At 35.2% G+C, this 18,097-nt stretch overlaps 1 protein-coding gene across 1 annotated transcript; it reads right to left on the minus strand.

Annotated features, from left to right (window-relative positions):
• Window positions 1-1,268: 1,268 nt before the first annotated feature.
• On the minus strand, window positions 1,269-17,033 carry repo (homeobox domain-containing protein reversed polarity). Its single transcript, XM_088226819.1, is given in 4 exon segments — window positions 1,269-1,667; window positions 1,670-2,282; window positions 3,989-4,112; window positions 14,736-17,033. Coding segments are annotated over 4 exon segments (1,317 nt in total). The 5' UTR covers window positions 15,155-17,033; the 3' UTR covers window positions 1,269-1,506.
• Between the last annotated feature and the right edge of the window lie 1,064 nt (window positions 17,034-18,097).

Genomic DNA, 18,097 nt, shown 5'->3' on the forward strand with positions numbered 1-18,097 from the left:
ATTTTCTGACAAATTCTACATTTCAAAGACACAAAAATGGCATGTACATAAATATATATTTTATTTGTTATTTCAAACATATAACTTTTTGACAAAATGACGGTCGACAACCATAAAGCTACTGGAGGCAAGACATTCTCATCATTTTATTATAAATTAGAAAGAATCTTTGTATTCAAAAGATAATATATATTTCTAATTAATAATCGCAAAGTACATTTTATAATGGTCACATTTACAACCATTTTTAATTTTCTTTGACGATCGCTAAAACTAATCAACTAAGTAATTTTTCTATTTCAAATTATGTACATCTGACCTGCCTTAAGTAAATACGTTTATTTCTTAAGATACATAAAAAAGCTATAATTAAATTATACAGAATGAAGAGAGGATCTATCTTTTCTATTTTCTCTATGGTAGTAACGGTAACTGTAGGTACATATTGTAAAATATATTTATGAAATGTGTTCACTAAAAAGTCATCAATATTCATTATTATTGAGAATATACTGCTTTTTTATTGATTAATTTCGACTTTTTTAGTTTTATTTATTTACGATGTGTGAAAAACATGTTCAAAGTTTTGCTTAAGTGTCAGATTCAATAAGTTATTCTGTTCTATCATTAGTTATATTTTATTATATTAGCACAATTATCCAGTATTTCGACAATAACGTTTACATCCAATGAGAGAACAAAATTGCAGCAATTTACAAAATACGAATAGAATTCAAATACAATTATTTTTATTTAAATATAATGCAATACCCCTACCGTTTATTTGCCATAAATAAGATTTAGTAATTTGTAATATATTCTACACAGTTGCAAAAAAAACATTACAAAGTATAACACAATAATGTTACTTAGGCTATAAGGCACAAACGAATGCAAGCATATAGTTATGCAGATACATACATAATATGAAACTTTTATAAATAATTTTATACAGAGATATAAAGTCTTGTGCATATTTTATTGAATCATGGCTAAATCATTTTGACTAATGCTGTCTAAAGGTTCTTACAAAAATAAATACATAAAGGATAATTCTTTGAGCGGAGGGGTGGGTTTCCTCTTATGGTAACATTTTAAAAACAGTAGTACTGAAACAGAATGTCACATGATAACCACTCATAATTTGGTGTTGTCAGCATAAAAATCAATAAGTATAATGTCATTATAATACATTGTTAAAAATGCTCTTGCGAAGATAAAACGATTGTCACGACCCAATAAATGAGATGTTTATTAAAAAGCTGTTTGACGAAGCTTATAAATTTATGTGTAGTACTACAAAATAAACATGAGTACAATTAATAATGTATGCAATGTTACTCTTTTTACAATTTTAGATTGGAGGCGAGATTCGGGCAAGCTTAAAGAAACCATTTTCTTTGATTATGTACAAGCTCGTTATAAGTAAATATCTAATCTAAAGCAGAACTCTTCTCTGAAATGTACCGAGCGCCCGCGCTCATGAATATTTCAAAAAAGAGTTTTTCAATTCAAAAAAGGGGGGAGTGTCACATATGTTTGGTTGACGTTCGGTTCCATTTTGATGGTCCCGTCTTTATTGGATATTTGAATGATGTTTCCGTGGTTTCTCACCGGGGACCCTGTGCAATCGCCGTTCATCATAGAAGTGTCACTTTCGTACTTATCGGACTCATATGCGAATTGTATTTAGGTGAGAGGTTAGAGACGTATTTGTCTTCTGCTAGTCCACATGTCACGTATTTTTCTTCGCCCATTTGGCCGACATATTTATCTTCTAGATGAGAGTAGGAATCGATTTTACCCGCTTCATCGCTGGAAAGAGAGTTGACATTGCTGCCGCCAAGATGAGTCGGGGAATGCGACGCCATTATTGGGTAATCCCGTACACCTAACGGTGGAGGACTGTTAGTATTTACTAATCCGTATTCTGTGAAGTTGTGTCCTCTCATAGGCGCAGCGAACATTTGAGACTCGTGGCCATTCAGCATCGTGGTGTAAGATGAATACGGCCCGGAAGCCGAGGCATTGAAACCTGTGTACGGACTACCAGAGGGGGACATCAGACTTATATGTGAATCGTAGGGAGATTGGTAGGACCAGCTGTCGATGGGCGCTGTTGTGTTCATGACGTTGTTCTGGGAGAATCCTCCGAGGTTCGTGTTGAGGTTGGTGAAGCTGTTTGAAAGGGTAGTGGAACTGGGAGAGTTCGATCCAATGTACCCCGTCTTGCGAGGAGGCTCGCGTTTTCGCCATTTTGCACGCCTGTTTTGGAACCACACCTATAAATAAAAATACATCATATTTATTTGTCTTATTTTATAATATAGTCCTGATCCCGACCCTGATATACGGGAGTGAAGTATGGACATGGAAAAACAGGGATGAAAGTAGGCTGAATGCTGTCGAAATGTGATCTCTCAGGCGAATGTGTGGTAAAACTATGAACGATAGATGCACAAATGTCAAGATCTGTACATTATTATTGACAAAATCAAGAAAGGCGCTCTGCGTTGGTTTGGACATGTTGAGCGAATGGACACCGAAAGAACGGCTAAAAATATTTTCAATGCAAATGTTGATGGATGCAGAAATAGAGGAAGACGGCGAAAGATATGGAAAGCCCAATTAAACATACACTTGAAGATGGACATATCAAAAGTCGGAATAATCAGCGCGCGTGCATGAGAAGATGTATGAATGTAGAGGAAGTGAGATCAGTATACAAAGACAGAGTGATATGGTGTTCAATCCTCTCCGCCTACCCTTACGAAACAGCGTGATGGTTTGTTTATTTTGTTTGTTTTATTATACAGGTGTTCTTTTAACCCTGTCACATCCTAAACCACGATGATCAGTATGGGCAAGAAGATATATTAGCATATTTAAAAAAAATATTTAGAATGAAGAAAAAATTTTTAAATAAAATATTTAAAAAAACAAATGGTTGCTGACTTCTGCAGGGGAGAAGCGAGGGGGGCGTGACCGCGCGGTTGACAGTGTATCAGACTCCCTCCTCCCCCCTCCTTGTTTCTTTTCTGCAGAAGTAAGCAACCAGTTGTTTTATTTGATATTTTATTTTTGTAAATTTTAGTCGTTCTAAAAAATTATTTTTAATGTGCCAATATGTCAATTCAATTCAATTCAATTTCAATTCAATTCAATTTATTTATTTTAAATATAACATATACATTACAAAAATATATTCAATACGTACATATTATAAAAAAGAAAAAAAAAATACAGGAAAGAGACTCATGTCAAAGTAGTCGAAGAATCCTGCTCCATAAAACCCCTTCGGATACATGGAACAGATCAATATCCAGAGCGATGTTGTTCAGCATAGCGGTAGCCCTTCCAACAGGCATAACCATAGGCAGGTTGGTCCTGAATATCGGAATATGAAACAATCTATGCTGACGCTGTCTTAGGTAATTATCAGGAACATACAAACCAATGCTCATCATAATTTCAGAATTATCGATCATACCGCGCAACAATCGATAAAAATGTGTGGTCAAATACACATTCCTTCTAGTCTTTAAACTGTTGTAGCCAAGCATACCCTGGAGAAACTCGGTCGGGTAGAGCCAAGGATAATACGCGCACTCTCTCATGTAGAGATATCTCAGAAACTTCATTATTGTCTTAACTTAACTTAAATTAACATGTCTTATTGTTCATACTGATCATTGTGGTTTCGGATGTGACAGGGTTTAAAGAATTTCCTGTACAATACATTTTTTCATTTATTATACCTGAAGTGTGGGCAAGCAGTGATAGGATTCCATAGACATTAAATGGTTAATTTAACCATTTTAATGTATGACAAAATATCAACTGCATTGAGGAAGACAACAGAAATCAGTTTTGTTCTTTTTCTATGAGAGTACAACATAAAAAAATCAACAATTATTGGTTAGGTTGAATATTTTTGTGTTCTCGTCTGAGAATATCTACCGTTACAATATGTGTTTGCTCTGTTTACCTGAACTCTGGACTCGCTGAGGTTAAGTTTGAGTGCAAGTTCCTCCCGAGCAAATACGTCTGGATACGGCGCTCTCTCGAATGCTCGCTCCAACTCCTCCAGCTGGTACGCCGTGAATGTTGTTCTGTAAAGAAACATAAAATAATATTTTTAAAATACATTTGAAGGAATTAACTTATTCAACAACTTCACGAACTAAAAATTATCAAGACCGCACTAAATTAAAAAAACAGTTTTAATTTATTTCAACAGAGAGGGAAAACGCTTTTGAGAAGGGAATATGGAAGTCTAGGCATTTACAGGGCTTATGACCTGTCATTGGCTGGTTTAAGTGGCCACTTTACACACTGTGTAACATTCACCATTCTGCCCATGTTTGAACATCAAAATTTCCTCAACTCTTCCATCTGTTGACTTTTGTGAAGTAAAGAAGCTGAAACCTTTATGATGTTGGTGAGATTCATCCGGCTGAACCAAATCACCTACTAGGCAATGCCTGAAAACAATTTTCCAATTTTTATACTTCTTCTTTTACCGGGTAGTAATTCAACAATGTTTGAGTATGTCCAACTGCTTGCAGACTGGCTGGATTCTCTCTCCAGCCAGTCTGCAAGCATTTGGACATAGTCAAACATTGTTAAAAAAACAGTAACGAGCGAAATCAAATCAATAATGTAATAATTTATTTTTATTTTTTGCAAATGTTTTATACCACTTACGGTAAAGTGCAACAGATTCCTAAATGTATTTACCCTTTAGAGGATTATGACGTCAGCAACAATCTGGTAAGACTTTTACTGTCCGGATTAACAACAACGATTTATCGTTGTTTAGCAGTCATGATTTAGACATGATTTTTCCGCATATATACTTCCATTATGATTAAACTTTAACAAATATATATTTTTCAATACCTATATACGAGTAGATGTCTATCATCTCAATTGTATGTGTTAGTAACAAAACGTCAGAAGCTGAAATAGGGGTATTCATATGTATGGAGGGGGGGGCATTAAATTAATAATTACGAATACGCGACCTGTCATCTGTTACTTATTTATAAAATGTTCTCAACTTGGGGATACGATTTGCTACCTTATTTTAGAAAGGTTGTTTTAATTTACGTGTTCCTACTATTTTTAAATAAAAAATATCGTGTTTTGTTTTTACCAGGGCTGGTATTCCAATCGCTCTCGCGGCCGTAGAAAAACCATTTATCTCGTGTATTTACTTACAAAATACAGGAGATAAAGTGTCTTTTACGGCCGCGAGAGCGGTTCAGAATAACACCGCAGGAACGCATCCGGTATCGACATATTATTGCGATCGGCGATATTTATTTGCCAATACACCACTTGCTTACTTTAGAAGATCGCCGTCTACTGTTGGACATGGGGGTGCTTCATGACATACTTAGTGGACGCCTTGATAGTCCGGCTCTTTTGTCGGAGTTATCATTAAATGTCCCCAGCTACCGCACCCGTCACACGTCGAGCTCTCTATTTCATCTGCCAGCAGTTCGTACGAACTATGCCCAGAACTCTCCACTTATACGTTTTGTTAGTGAATATAATTTGAACTTTCCCCTATTGATCCATTTGATTGTAAAAAAATAACATTTAAAATGCGCGTCTTAAAACATATTTTTTTGTCTTATACTTAGTTTCAATAATAAAGTCTTATTTTATCTTATTTTATTTTATTTTATTTTATTTTATCTCTAATTCTTAATATTTTAAATATATTTATATTTTCGACACTTGACACTTGTGCAATATTTACACACATGTTCACCCTCATTCCAATATAACACCCACCCTCTCACTTACTTACACTCACACAAACACACTAGTATGTATTGTACGTGTATTTAATGTATTTCTGTGGATATCTGTCATTGGTTTTATTCTCTGTATATTTTATTTGTTGTATTTTTGTTAAATGTATTACTGTTGATATCCCCAATAAATAAAATAAAAAAATACACCGATCAGCTTTGATGAATAGGTAATTAAATATATTTTTCTGTCACTATCTCAGATGCCTCGCCGCATACTGTGCAAAAAAGATAACTTGCAAATAGGACTGATTATGGCTAGCTAAAATCGACAAAATCGAGGTCTCGTATTTTCGTTTCCGCGCCCCAAAGCAGAACTTATGACTATATTATTTTTTAAGAAAGTGTATTAAAATGAAACTTTCTGTGTCGGTAACTTTTCTGTTTTTTACTATTGTTTACCATATTTGTATACCGTCCGAAGACGGCAGATAAAATTTAGCGGGTTTTTGCTTAGCTCCCGTAAAAAACAATTTATCAAAAAAGAAAAACTACAAAGACACGCCAATGGTAAATATCTATAGTGTGTGAAAAAACTATTGCTCTTGTGCAATAATCCAGGGAGAAAATACGGGAATACGTTTGCATGATGAAAAGTGAGACTTCAACTATAAATAATTGAAGCAATTGCCGATGAATATTACACTTTTACGATTTAAAATCTCTCATTTTTTGCATGTGTAGTGACTACACAGCACCGTAACGCGCGGGTGTTTCTAGGACAATATGAGAAAGGTTAAATTACTTTTTGGAAAAAGAAAATAAGTTTTTTTAAAGCTTACCATGAGGAATATTTCTCTGAAGTTTCGCGGTCTGGCTCTTAAAAACCGTGTACACATATCAAATTTTCCTTAGCACTGAACTTCTTCATTGCGTGAATAGAAATTGAATACATGAACATGTTGAGAGCTTTTGAGCCGGCACGCTTATCTATAAGTGACGCCCAACCCCTAATAAGAGGGTTGGTTGCATATAATTTCACGGTCGATATGTTTCGACACATTCCGTCACATGCTGTAAGTGCCTACCGTATTCATCGTTGCACAGAACGCGGGGGGTAGGTCCCCAATAACTACCCTTCTGCCTGTCACACTCAAACACCTCTACTGCGTACCGAATCCTGCATATTAACATGATTCACTGCTTTATCGGGGCGGCTCTAACCACGCCACGAGACGGACAAAATTTATAATTCTGAATCTTCTCTACTGGTGGTTAATTTGTGCTAATACTACTACTACCATCACGGCATTTCCCCGTAGGGGTAGGCAGAGAGATTGGACCGCCACACACGTCTATCCTGGCATACATTTCTGATAATTAAACGTCACACGTGAAACTGAACCGAACCGAAAACAAATCTGGTTGTGATCAAAGGTCCGCGGTTCAAATACCACTCTACCCCAACTTGATTCTCATTTTCTAATTGTGAGTTATTTACAACTTGTTGAAAATGGCCCTCGAAATGAAATATTTGGGTAAATCATAAGAACGAAAATGATTATTTTTTCGACTACTACTGCCATCACGCCATTTCCCCGTAGGGGAAGGCAGAGAGAGTGGACCGCCACACACGTCTATCCTGGCATACAATCCTAGCCTCTTCCACATTCATACATCTTGTCATACATGCCCTTCGGTTCTGTCTGCTTTTGACATGACCAGACTTAAGATTTTGATTTATCTGATCATGCCACGTCTTTCTTGGTCGTCCTCGTCTCACGTTACCGTTCATTTTTGTCATGCATACTTGTTTTACCATACTTTCGTCGTTCATTCGTTCTACGTGACCAAACCATCTCAGAGACCCTTTCTTAATCTTATCAATTATACTTGACTCAGATGTACACTCTCGCCTGATTGTACCGATCGTAACCCTGTTATACATTGATTTTCCACACATTCGTCTCAAAGATCACATTTCAACCGCGTTACTCGGCTTTCATCTTTCTTTGAAAATAAAGATTAAAAAGATAATAAACGAATTCGTTTATAAATTACCTTAAATCAAAACTATTACTCAATGGGAAAAGGGAAAAAAGAGGAAAGAGGAAAGGAGGGGATATTAATGAAGAGAAAGGAGATGTTTCGTCAGACGTGATTTAAACAGAGACAATGTAGTAACATCTTTGATGGTGGATGGGAGATGATTTCTCAGTTGAGCCACATGGACACTATATGAGTTAGAAAAGACAGAGAAATTTTGGGTGGGTATTAAGAGAGTGCCTTGAGAATTAGAATGAAGAGGTAAACCATGAACTGAGAAGCGTTGAAGTTTTCAAGCATTTTCACGCGGATATATAAGAGCGTTAGGACTATGAAGTACATTAAACAGAAGTGAGAGGGAGTGATAGTCTCTCCACTGTTTTTTTCAACATTGTACCCCTTGATCACATAGATTTAACAATTTTGTAATATAGGTAAAAAAAGTAATATTTTTTTAATTTCTATACCCATTTTACTACCGAAAGCATCCTTAAACAATTTTTTATGATTATATTTCATAAATCATGCACGTGAGGGTTGATAAAGTGTCGAAAGTGCATTTGAATATTCGAAAGAACGTAGTTTTATAATCGAATAATAATAAATTAATTTTCTTATGCGCCTGTTGCACACTTTACGTTTAACAAATTTTCCTTACGAAACTAAAGTTAGTTACTGTAGTTCTGCAGTTTGTATTTTCAGGCGCGTTCTAAACTAATGTTATGTTTATCTGGGAGTTCGCATTTCGATAGCATTCAGCCCACATTCATCCTTATTTCACCGATTCCATTCATGCAAGGGTCTGCATCACTTTCGCCACCTGCGACAAACATTTATTTCCAAGATTCAATAGAAAAAAATAAATATGGGGTGATTCCATAAAAGATTAGGCACAATTATTTCTTATGGAGTTGCCCCTTGATATTCGCCGCCAGGAAAACAATAAAAAACGTAGGGACCTACTCAATGGTCTTTTTACTCTACGGGAATCCACTTAATAACAAATTGTACATACAGACAGTAAACATAGGTTGGAGCCCTTCGCCCCTAAATACTAATAAATGTAAGTACCCTTATGATACTAAAAAGATCAGTGTTGCTATCATCCCATCTATGGGTTATCTAAATCAAACGATATACGGACTAATGATCCATAGGGGTAATTTTTGTGGGGAACTGACAACCCTGCCAGAAAATATTGCGTTTTCTCACATAATTCATTCTGTTTATTGAATTTTACCTTCCAAAGATTAACAATATCGAGTTTTTAAAAAAAAACAGTAATGTTATATTATGTATCATGACTTGTCTGTGTCCTGTGTCTGTGAATAATATAAGTCCATCTGTGAAATAGAACCAGAACTCTGGCCGAGTGCTTTTGACTCGATGACTACTCTCAAGTAAAAATCCTGAAAAGGAAAATCGGGTGTAAATAACTCGAGTTGCAGTAGAGCGGGGTGCGAACCTCGGAGTAAAATTTTACACATAGTAAAACTCGAATTATTCATTAATGAGTGCCACACGATATTCGGATATGCGGGAATCCGGATTGTAGAATTATCCTTTTAATTAAGGCAATGTTTTGAATGAAAACGTAAAATCGACTCTAAGGTCACTTTTTCATTGTTTTGAAATAATAAAGCGAATTGTCAACTAATGTCAGTAGCAGCTCTAAAAAACGCGAAAGATTTTGTGTACCTTGGAAGCAGGATCACCGTAGCTCAATCACAAATAACCATCGACGTGATAATAAGCAAGTGATAACAATTTCTCACAACGGTTGTTTATCGTATTCGCGAACACCTAATATTGAATGTCAAAATATTTACGTTTCGCGACGAATAATCCTGCTGCGCAATCACAATTTTGAATTTCGCCGGTGTAAATATGGAAAATATTCCAAAACTGCTTTTTTATTTGTTATTTATCACGCTATTTCTTGCATTTAGCCGGCGGTTGGCAAGCCAAATGTCAAGAAAAGCAGTCGCCATAGTAATTGTAATTTAATTTTCACTTTTTTGTATTAGACACTTCTTACTATTTTGCAAATGCAATACATTGTATTATATTGTATTGTAAACGCCGATTTTTCGCCAATGAACTGTATTTATTAACGAAGATACAAAAAACAAACCGACACGAGCGTTGACTTAGAGATTACACACGCGTTGACTTATGACTGCGATAACTTAAGCATGTTCATTATTGTTCATTGTGGTCGCTCATTTGAGCATTTGCATAGCATGTTTTTAAGCATGTCGATAGTTATTTGTGATTGAGCTACTGGGATGGTAGAACAAAAATTTCTTTTCAGTAGACTGCCTCCATACATCAAGCGAGACGTGCGTTTAACAAAAATCAAAGATTTTTAAGTAAAATATTATACTCGTAAACCTAAAACTCCGCAAGCAACTTGCCAAGACCAATGTATGGAGCATATTAATGTTTGGTTGTGAGACATGGTGTCTTACCAAAATGGGATAGAAAAATACTAGAGGCCTTTGAGATTTGGCGCTACAGAAGAATATTAGGAATTTCCTGGAGAGACCAAATCACTGATGACGAGGTTCTCAGCAGAATCGAAGAAGGGAGAGCTAATCCAAACCATCTCAGAGAGGCGAGCCCAATGGCTAGGCCACATGACCCTTGAGATAATTTTCACAAAAATGGCGTCATATAAATTAATACTCTTGTCCGTCTGTGTTGTTCTTGTCCCATAGAAGGGAAGTGGTAAATTACAAATCTAAATAGTAGACTAACTCAAGAGAGCCGCGCGCTGGCCATGCTCTAGGACCCGTTTCGTCTACTTTAAGGTCTGGGGGGCTGTTAGGACGATTAGGGTCTTCGCACAGGATTGTTCCCACTGTTGGTATTAGGACAATTAGGGGTTTTGCGAGAGATCAATGTCATGACGAGAGGTAATTTTGCCTGAGTTCGATAGGGATGATAATACAATTCAAAAAAAAAAAATTGTACAGTTTTATGGTCTGTAACAATTTTTTTAATTAAAACGAAAATTCGTCATATTGGATTTTACCTCTAGGGAGTATTTAATATTAACGATTTAAAATTGTGAGTGTCACACAGTATGTAAAGTAGCCATTAAAACCAGCCGATGATAGGTCATAAGATCTGTAAATGCCTAGAATTCCATATTCCCTTCTTTAAAATGTTCTCCATCCCTTTTGTAATTTTTTATTGTAGTTTTTAATTATTCAATAATTTAAAAGTCAATTAATTAAAAACTCTTTATTGCTAAACAGTTCGCCCTCTTCTAAATTATGCCTCCGTGGTCTGGTCTCCATTCTATGTCAATCGCATAAATCGCATTGAATCAGTCGAACATAGCTTGTTTGAAAAGTAGCGTGGATGCTTGGACTAGATAGAGTTAAGTTATTCTTATGCTGATATAGAGTCAATGTTAAATATTTCTAGTCTACAAAAACACAGAACTAATATTGATTCCATATATGTGTTCGGCACAGTAAATGGTATAATCTATGTTCTATCATTACTGGGACAAGTCGAATTCAATATTCCGACTCGTAGGTTGAGGAACAATTAAATACTGTTCATCTATCAGCATAGAACTAATTCTCCAATGACCCGTCTTTGTCGTTTTGTTAACTCAAGACAAGATCTGGACTTTTTTGGTTTAAGTTTACGGCGATTTAAATAAGCACTTAATAAATAGTCCAGATCTTGTCTCGATGACCCTTATGTTTGTCAATGCTTCTTTTCTTTTTTTAAAAATGTTTTTAACTATTCTTTTATTGTAATATTTAAATCCGATAAATTGTATAAATGGACAGTGTCCGTTAATAAATTAATTAATTAATCAAATAAATGTAAAAACTTTCTGTATAGTCACGTGTATCTATGTTGGTATTTTTTTTTCATTTTGCAATCATGTACTCACAATAGCTTTATGAATTAATTTTTTCGACACACTTTAACATTCAAAATAGTTTTCAATGAAATTATAGGGGGCGCGTGCCGACCATATGTTATCTATTGTATTTTGTGCTAGGTACTTATTTTTATCTTTTATTCGCGAGGGTGGACACTTCAAAAATGTGCTGGCGATGAATATTTAGTTTTAATAACTGGTAACATTCGTACAACCATGAGGGCTGTTTATATTGGATACTATTTTACTCACACGGAAGCGCAATTAGCTGAGGAATGTTGATAAATCGATAAAGATTTATTTCCTTAGTAAATTAAGGAAATCATTTTTTTTTATAAATTCAAGGTACAAGAGAAGAATTTTAAAAAGTACGACTAAGTTATTTGAAGAATTAGAGATCTTAGATATATTTTTAGAATAATAATGATTGTGAAAGCAAATTATTCTACCAAATCCCAAAAGGAACACTCCCACACTACCAGAAGTCAAACTAGAGGATGGGTCATGGGGTCTAGCACGAACTCTGAATACGGGCAAAGAAATTTCAGGTTTCTGGGCCCCAAAATATTTAATATTTATTTCATTGTAAAACCATGACCCGGATTTAATTTTTTTTTTAAAGTAAAAAATTGGTTACTGGGTTTAGGTCGAGAAAAATCGGAAAATTTACTCAAAAAACATTCTTAAATAATAAATGGTATAAATTAATATTGTAACTGTATAGTAAATTATCTAGTAGGTAGTAATGTTATTATTTATTTTTGCATAAAAATGTCTGCCTTAAAACAGGTTGAACCTAGTTAGGCAGACTAGACATGATCCAGAAAAATCTATTACCTTAGTGTGTACGAAGCAGATAAAGTAATTGTTATTTTTGTTATTAAACTATGATTATTATTATTATTCATTAAATATTTCGCATTAATTTATTATGAATACAGGAGAGGGAAACATTTTTTCAAAGAACGTTCAATTTAGTTCCCAATGCACCATTAGGCACGAATAAGGGTAAGGTTATTATTTTGTTTACACCATTTGTGTATTTTTTATCATAGTCTGAAACATTATTTACTTCACCCCTAAATTATTTTTTAACCCTCGATATGAAGACGGTTTATAACAGCTTATTGTCAAAGAAGAGTTCTAATAACAATCAATTTGACACGGATATGAGATGAGGGGTAGGGGATGTAACTTTTTATTAATTTACCGTATTAAATATATTTTTCTCTTAACACACCTTTAATATTTACACCAGTTGTTAATATTAGAAACATGTTTGATAAACAGAAAATACCGCAAAGTTATTAAAAATAATTATTTACAAAAGCTATATTTACTACAATATTTTTTTCATAGTTCTGGGTCCGTAAAAATTCATAAAAATTGCACATTTTCGTACATAATCATCAATAATAGTTTATACCGCTTCAATTTATTTTATTTTTGAAAAAAAAAAATATTTGCGTTCTTTTGATTTACCCAAATATTTCATTTTGAGGGCCATTTTCAACGAGTTGCAAATAACTCAATATTAGAAAATGGGAATCAAGTTGGGATAGGGTGGGATGTGGGATTCGAACCATGGACCTTTGATCTGTCAGTCCGAGACACTAGCCAAAAGACTATCTTTATCGGTACATACCGAGACGATATACTTAACTTCTGTACTATCTTTATCTACCTCGGTATGTTCTCCCGACGTGTTACCTGGGCCCCGATTACAATGGGAAGTTAACATTTATCTTCAATTTTATCACAAGTAAAATTAAGTTTTCTGTATAAAAAGCAGAATATGCATACATTTTTTTTCTTGAAATGTTCAATTATAGGCTACCGACAAAGGTACTTTAAATGTTCGTGCAAATAAGTTCATTTTCGTACACAAATATCGGTTTTTCTTTATAGACAGTCGAAGATAACTCTGTTTACTTCCCATTGTAATCGGGGCCCTGGACGTCATGTGATCGAATCCAACCAATAAATGACGCCAAAAGTTTAGTCCACGTTCCTAACTTATAGTCCTTAAAATATAGCTTGATTAGAGTGACAGTTGTCAGCAATAGTGACGACATAACTTTGTAGTGACGTCTAAGGAGTGATTTATTTATATTGACACACGAAAAATCATTCGTATCCAGCATGATAATTTATTTTTTGAATACAATGCTTGACATATAAATCAACATAAATATATTAAATCAGCTTTAAATTTTAAAAAAACCTCAAAGAAACCTATTTATTAACGACGTTCTTACAAGGTTACATCATTTTGCAAAAACGTTATAGACGGGACAAATTGATCGAATAAAAAAATATTTTATTTAATGTTGTTTATGAAAAAGTATAAATGTCTTATTTGTTGGTAAATAATTGTCTTAAACACACTATAATAGGTTTGTTTTTGCGTTTTTATATCAATTTTCGGAAACAGAGTTTCATGTTTGATAAAACTGATAAAATCGATTTGATCGGTACATGATTAATGATCAGTAATTTCCCATCGCTATTGGCATTGGTTTGGCAGCTGTCATTTTAATCAAGCTAAATTTTAAGGACTATAGTTAAAATTTATAATAGTTCTCATTCATATTTTGAACAGGCTTCTGTGATAAAAAGTGACCCCTTTTAAGCCCTTATTAACTCTAATGAATCCAAATTCAAGAAAAAAATGCTCGCTTGAACATGATTTTTTAATGACTTTTGTCAATTTTCAAGACGGTATAAAATAACGGCTTTAAATTTCTAAAATGAATGAACACAAAAACAAAACTGCAGTGAAAATAAACAGTGAGGCCAAATCCAGGTTATTGGGGCTGATCGAGTCGGCAATGGCCTTTCTTAGCCGCCTATTCCGTTTGGATAACAGTCTGCCTAGCTGTATAAATTTTACGAACTATTTTGCACATTATCTTAAAGACGAAAATTCCGCAAATATGAAATGTTGCAAGTAAATTATCTTAATGTACCAATACAGGAATGGAATTGTAATAAGCGATAAATAGTGCAAATACCTCGTCTTTTTCTTTTTGACGCCGTTGCTGTCGCCTTTCTTTTTGGACTCCGACTTCTTGGTCGCGGCGACGGGCGCGCCCTCCGCGCTCACCACCACCGGCTGCAGCATCACGCCCTCGTCCTTCCTCTTGGGGCTGTCCAGGGCCTGGCTGTGGAAGATCACGTTCAGGTCGTGCCCCTGGCAGTCCAGCTTGTGCGGCGGGCTGCCGCTCATGGGGGACACGCCCAGCATCAGGTCCTGGTGGTGCTGCATGCCCAGCATGACCTGGATGGAGTGCATCCCGCTCGGGCTGCGGTCCGCGTGGTGCATGGGGCCCTTCCCGCCCAGCATGGCGCCCCCGTTGGCATTCTGCAGGGCAGTCATGCTCTGGCCGGGGAAGTCTTGAAACATCTGGTCGTCGAAGCCGTTTGATTCCATTTTGATTTGATTTTAAATCTTCGTTTTAAAAACTGTCCAGTTCGGTGGCTTATAAAATAACAAACCGTGCTTTTCTGCGGCTTATAAATTTGAATACGTTCAATCTCGATTACTTCACAATTTCAAAACTGTTTTTTTGATGTGTTAAATTTTAAAAACTATTATTTTCGTTAGCTTTAAAATTTAAAAATGGTTCCTTTCGATAACTGCAAATTGTCCTTGTCGTTAACTTTTAGATAGTAAGGCGTAAACTTTTTTTATTTATTTACGTACAAATCAGTTTATTTATTTCGTTCGATTAATCCGATAGCTAATTGTTGATAGTAGTGCGTTTTGCGATAGTGGCGCGTTAATTCACTTCAATTAATCGTTTTCCTTAATCAAACTCGGCATTAGCATCTCAATAATTGAATCGGATCAATAGTAATCACTGGCAATTGAGACGATCTATCAACATCCCCGCGAGGTACATTATTTAGTCCAGTTGATTAGTGCAAATAAGTCAACTGGCGTTGATTAAATTTGTGGTTGATTGAGTAAAATTGCTATAACACCCTATCAGGGCCGCGAGCTTAAACCCAATTTATTAACTTCAATATAAAACAATTTGGGTTCATTTAGTCCGTGGCTATTGACGAAGCGCGCACTCCACGTCCAGAGACGGCCCGCGTTAAATGACTTTAATCAGCGGTCAACTAAACGAAATCATTCTTTAGTTAGTCAATTTATATTTGCGGCGAGGGAGGCCCGCGCGGGCGGCTCGACCAATGGGGAGTCGCCGCTCCGAGCGAGGCGGCTGCGGTCGGGCTCCGCGCAGGGGACTCTAGCCCCAACCGTCAGTCGCGGGGTGTCGCTTTTCAAATCACGGCCGCTTCCGCTTACGGCCTTTCAAATTGGAGATATCTCGATCCGCTTATCCAATGAGAGCGCGGGGCGTCCTCGACACGTTGATATGATTTTTTTCAGGTGGCTTCAGGAACATACGACCCTAATTGTGTTTTCATAAGGGTGGTCGCGTGGCGGATACTGTGGGACCATGTGGGTACAGAATGCGGGATGGGAAAATCGTATTTTAGATGCTTGAATCAACCCCTTATCAATATTATCATTTTTTAAATAGGTATAGTCCTTTAAAAAAAGCTTGATTAGAATGACAGTTGTAAGCTTTTGCTTTTTTTTTACTTTTGCCTTTTAAAGAACTTTTGTGACGACTTAACTTTGTAGTAACGTCTAAGGAGTGATTTATATTGACACACTAAAAATTATTCGTATCTGGCATGTTAATTTATTTTTTTATTACAATGCTTGACATATGAATCAACATAATTATATAAAATCAGCTTTAAAACTAAAATAAACCTATTTATTAACCTAACCTAATTATTAACGACGTTCTTACAAGGTTACGTCATTTTGCAAAAATGTTAGAGATAAGACAAATTGATCAATGTAAATCGATCGAATAAAAAATTATTCATTTGTTCTTGTTCGTGAAAAAAAGTATTTAATGTCTTATTTTTTAGTAAATAATTGTCTTAATAACACAATAATAGGCTTGTTTTTCCGTTTTTTTATATCAATTTTCGGAAACAGAGTTTCATGTTTGCATGAAAAAACTGATTAAATCGATTTGATCAGTACATGATCAGTGATCAGTAATTTCCCATCACTAGTGACATTAGTTTGGCAGCTGTCATGTTCATCAAGCTACATTTTAAGGACTGTAGGTACCGACAACATCATAATACAGGGATTGCTTATAATATTTCATTCAGTTTCATTTGCATACTTTAGGTCGCAGAGTTTTTGAGAGGTAGAAATGGATATTCCTCGATCTAGTGGAATTGACTTCCTTGGGGTGAAGTCCATAAGAATTAAAGACGCAACCTTGACGAACTCCGGTGGTGACATCAAACCAATCTGTGATAACATCGTTTTTTTCTGATTTGGCATTCGCTACTTGAGTGAAGGGCTTTGATAAGTTCGATTAAACCTTATAATATTTACCATCTTTTAATTTAGCGTATTCAAATCCGATAACCAAAAAAGGGAACGCCGTCACAAACCACAATAATATTTAAAAATCTAAATTACAATGATTTCATTTTAATCATCATGGCGACATGCATAGATAAAGATAATAATAATAATTAAGAAAATAATACTAAAACAATAGATTGGTTGTCAAATGTATAAATGTATTTACTCCTTGGCCCTGTATGTAACATGACCACGGAATTATCCTGTTTGAATTTACTTTTGTGTATTGTAAAATAATTAACCCGACGAAATTGGATTTGGTACCTACGCAAAAATAAAAGTTACGCATTGTTTTAGAAATTATTGTCTATGGCGTTTATGAGGTCCGTGTAATTTTTATTTACAGAATAAGTTTAGTACGCAAATAGGCCGAAGTTTAAACTGCTACACCGTGTAAATAAACTGTGATTGGGTCCCGTGGCTAGTGTCTCAGACTCACGGATCAAAGGTTCGTAGTTCGAATCCCACTCTCCCCAACTTGAATCCCATTTTCTAATAGTGAGTTATTTATAACTCGTTGAAAATGGCCCTCAAAATTAAATATTCGGGTAAATCATAAGAACGCATATATTTCTTTTATATATTAAAAAAAAAAAACATATTATGGATTATATCATCCGAGTCAGAGGTTATACCGTAAGTAATGTTATGGCTCTGGTTTTGAAATCCGAGGTTCGATTCCTTCTCAACCGAAAGATGTTCGATCATATTTACCCTTATCCATACTGGTAATACCTAACTAGGTACCTACAAATGCAGTGCCCTAAACTACGCCAATTTATATTACGCCATCGCTTAAAGCATTTGTTGTATAAAATTATGACCAGTATTAAATACTTGTCAAATTAAATTATGAAATATTTTAATGAAAAAACGCTGTCTAAATAAATATTTTACGTTGTA

The sequence above is a fragment of the Micrasema longulum genome, unplaced genomic scaffold (assembly GCF_059751315.1).
Source record: "Micrasema longulum isolate JH-2025_06_02 unplaced genomic scaffold, ASM5975131v1 h1tg000469l, whole genome shotgun sequence".
Classification (NCBI taxonomy): domain Eukaryota; kingdom Metazoa; phylum Arthropoda; class Insecta; order Trichoptera; family Brachycentridae; genus Micrasema; species Micrasema longulum.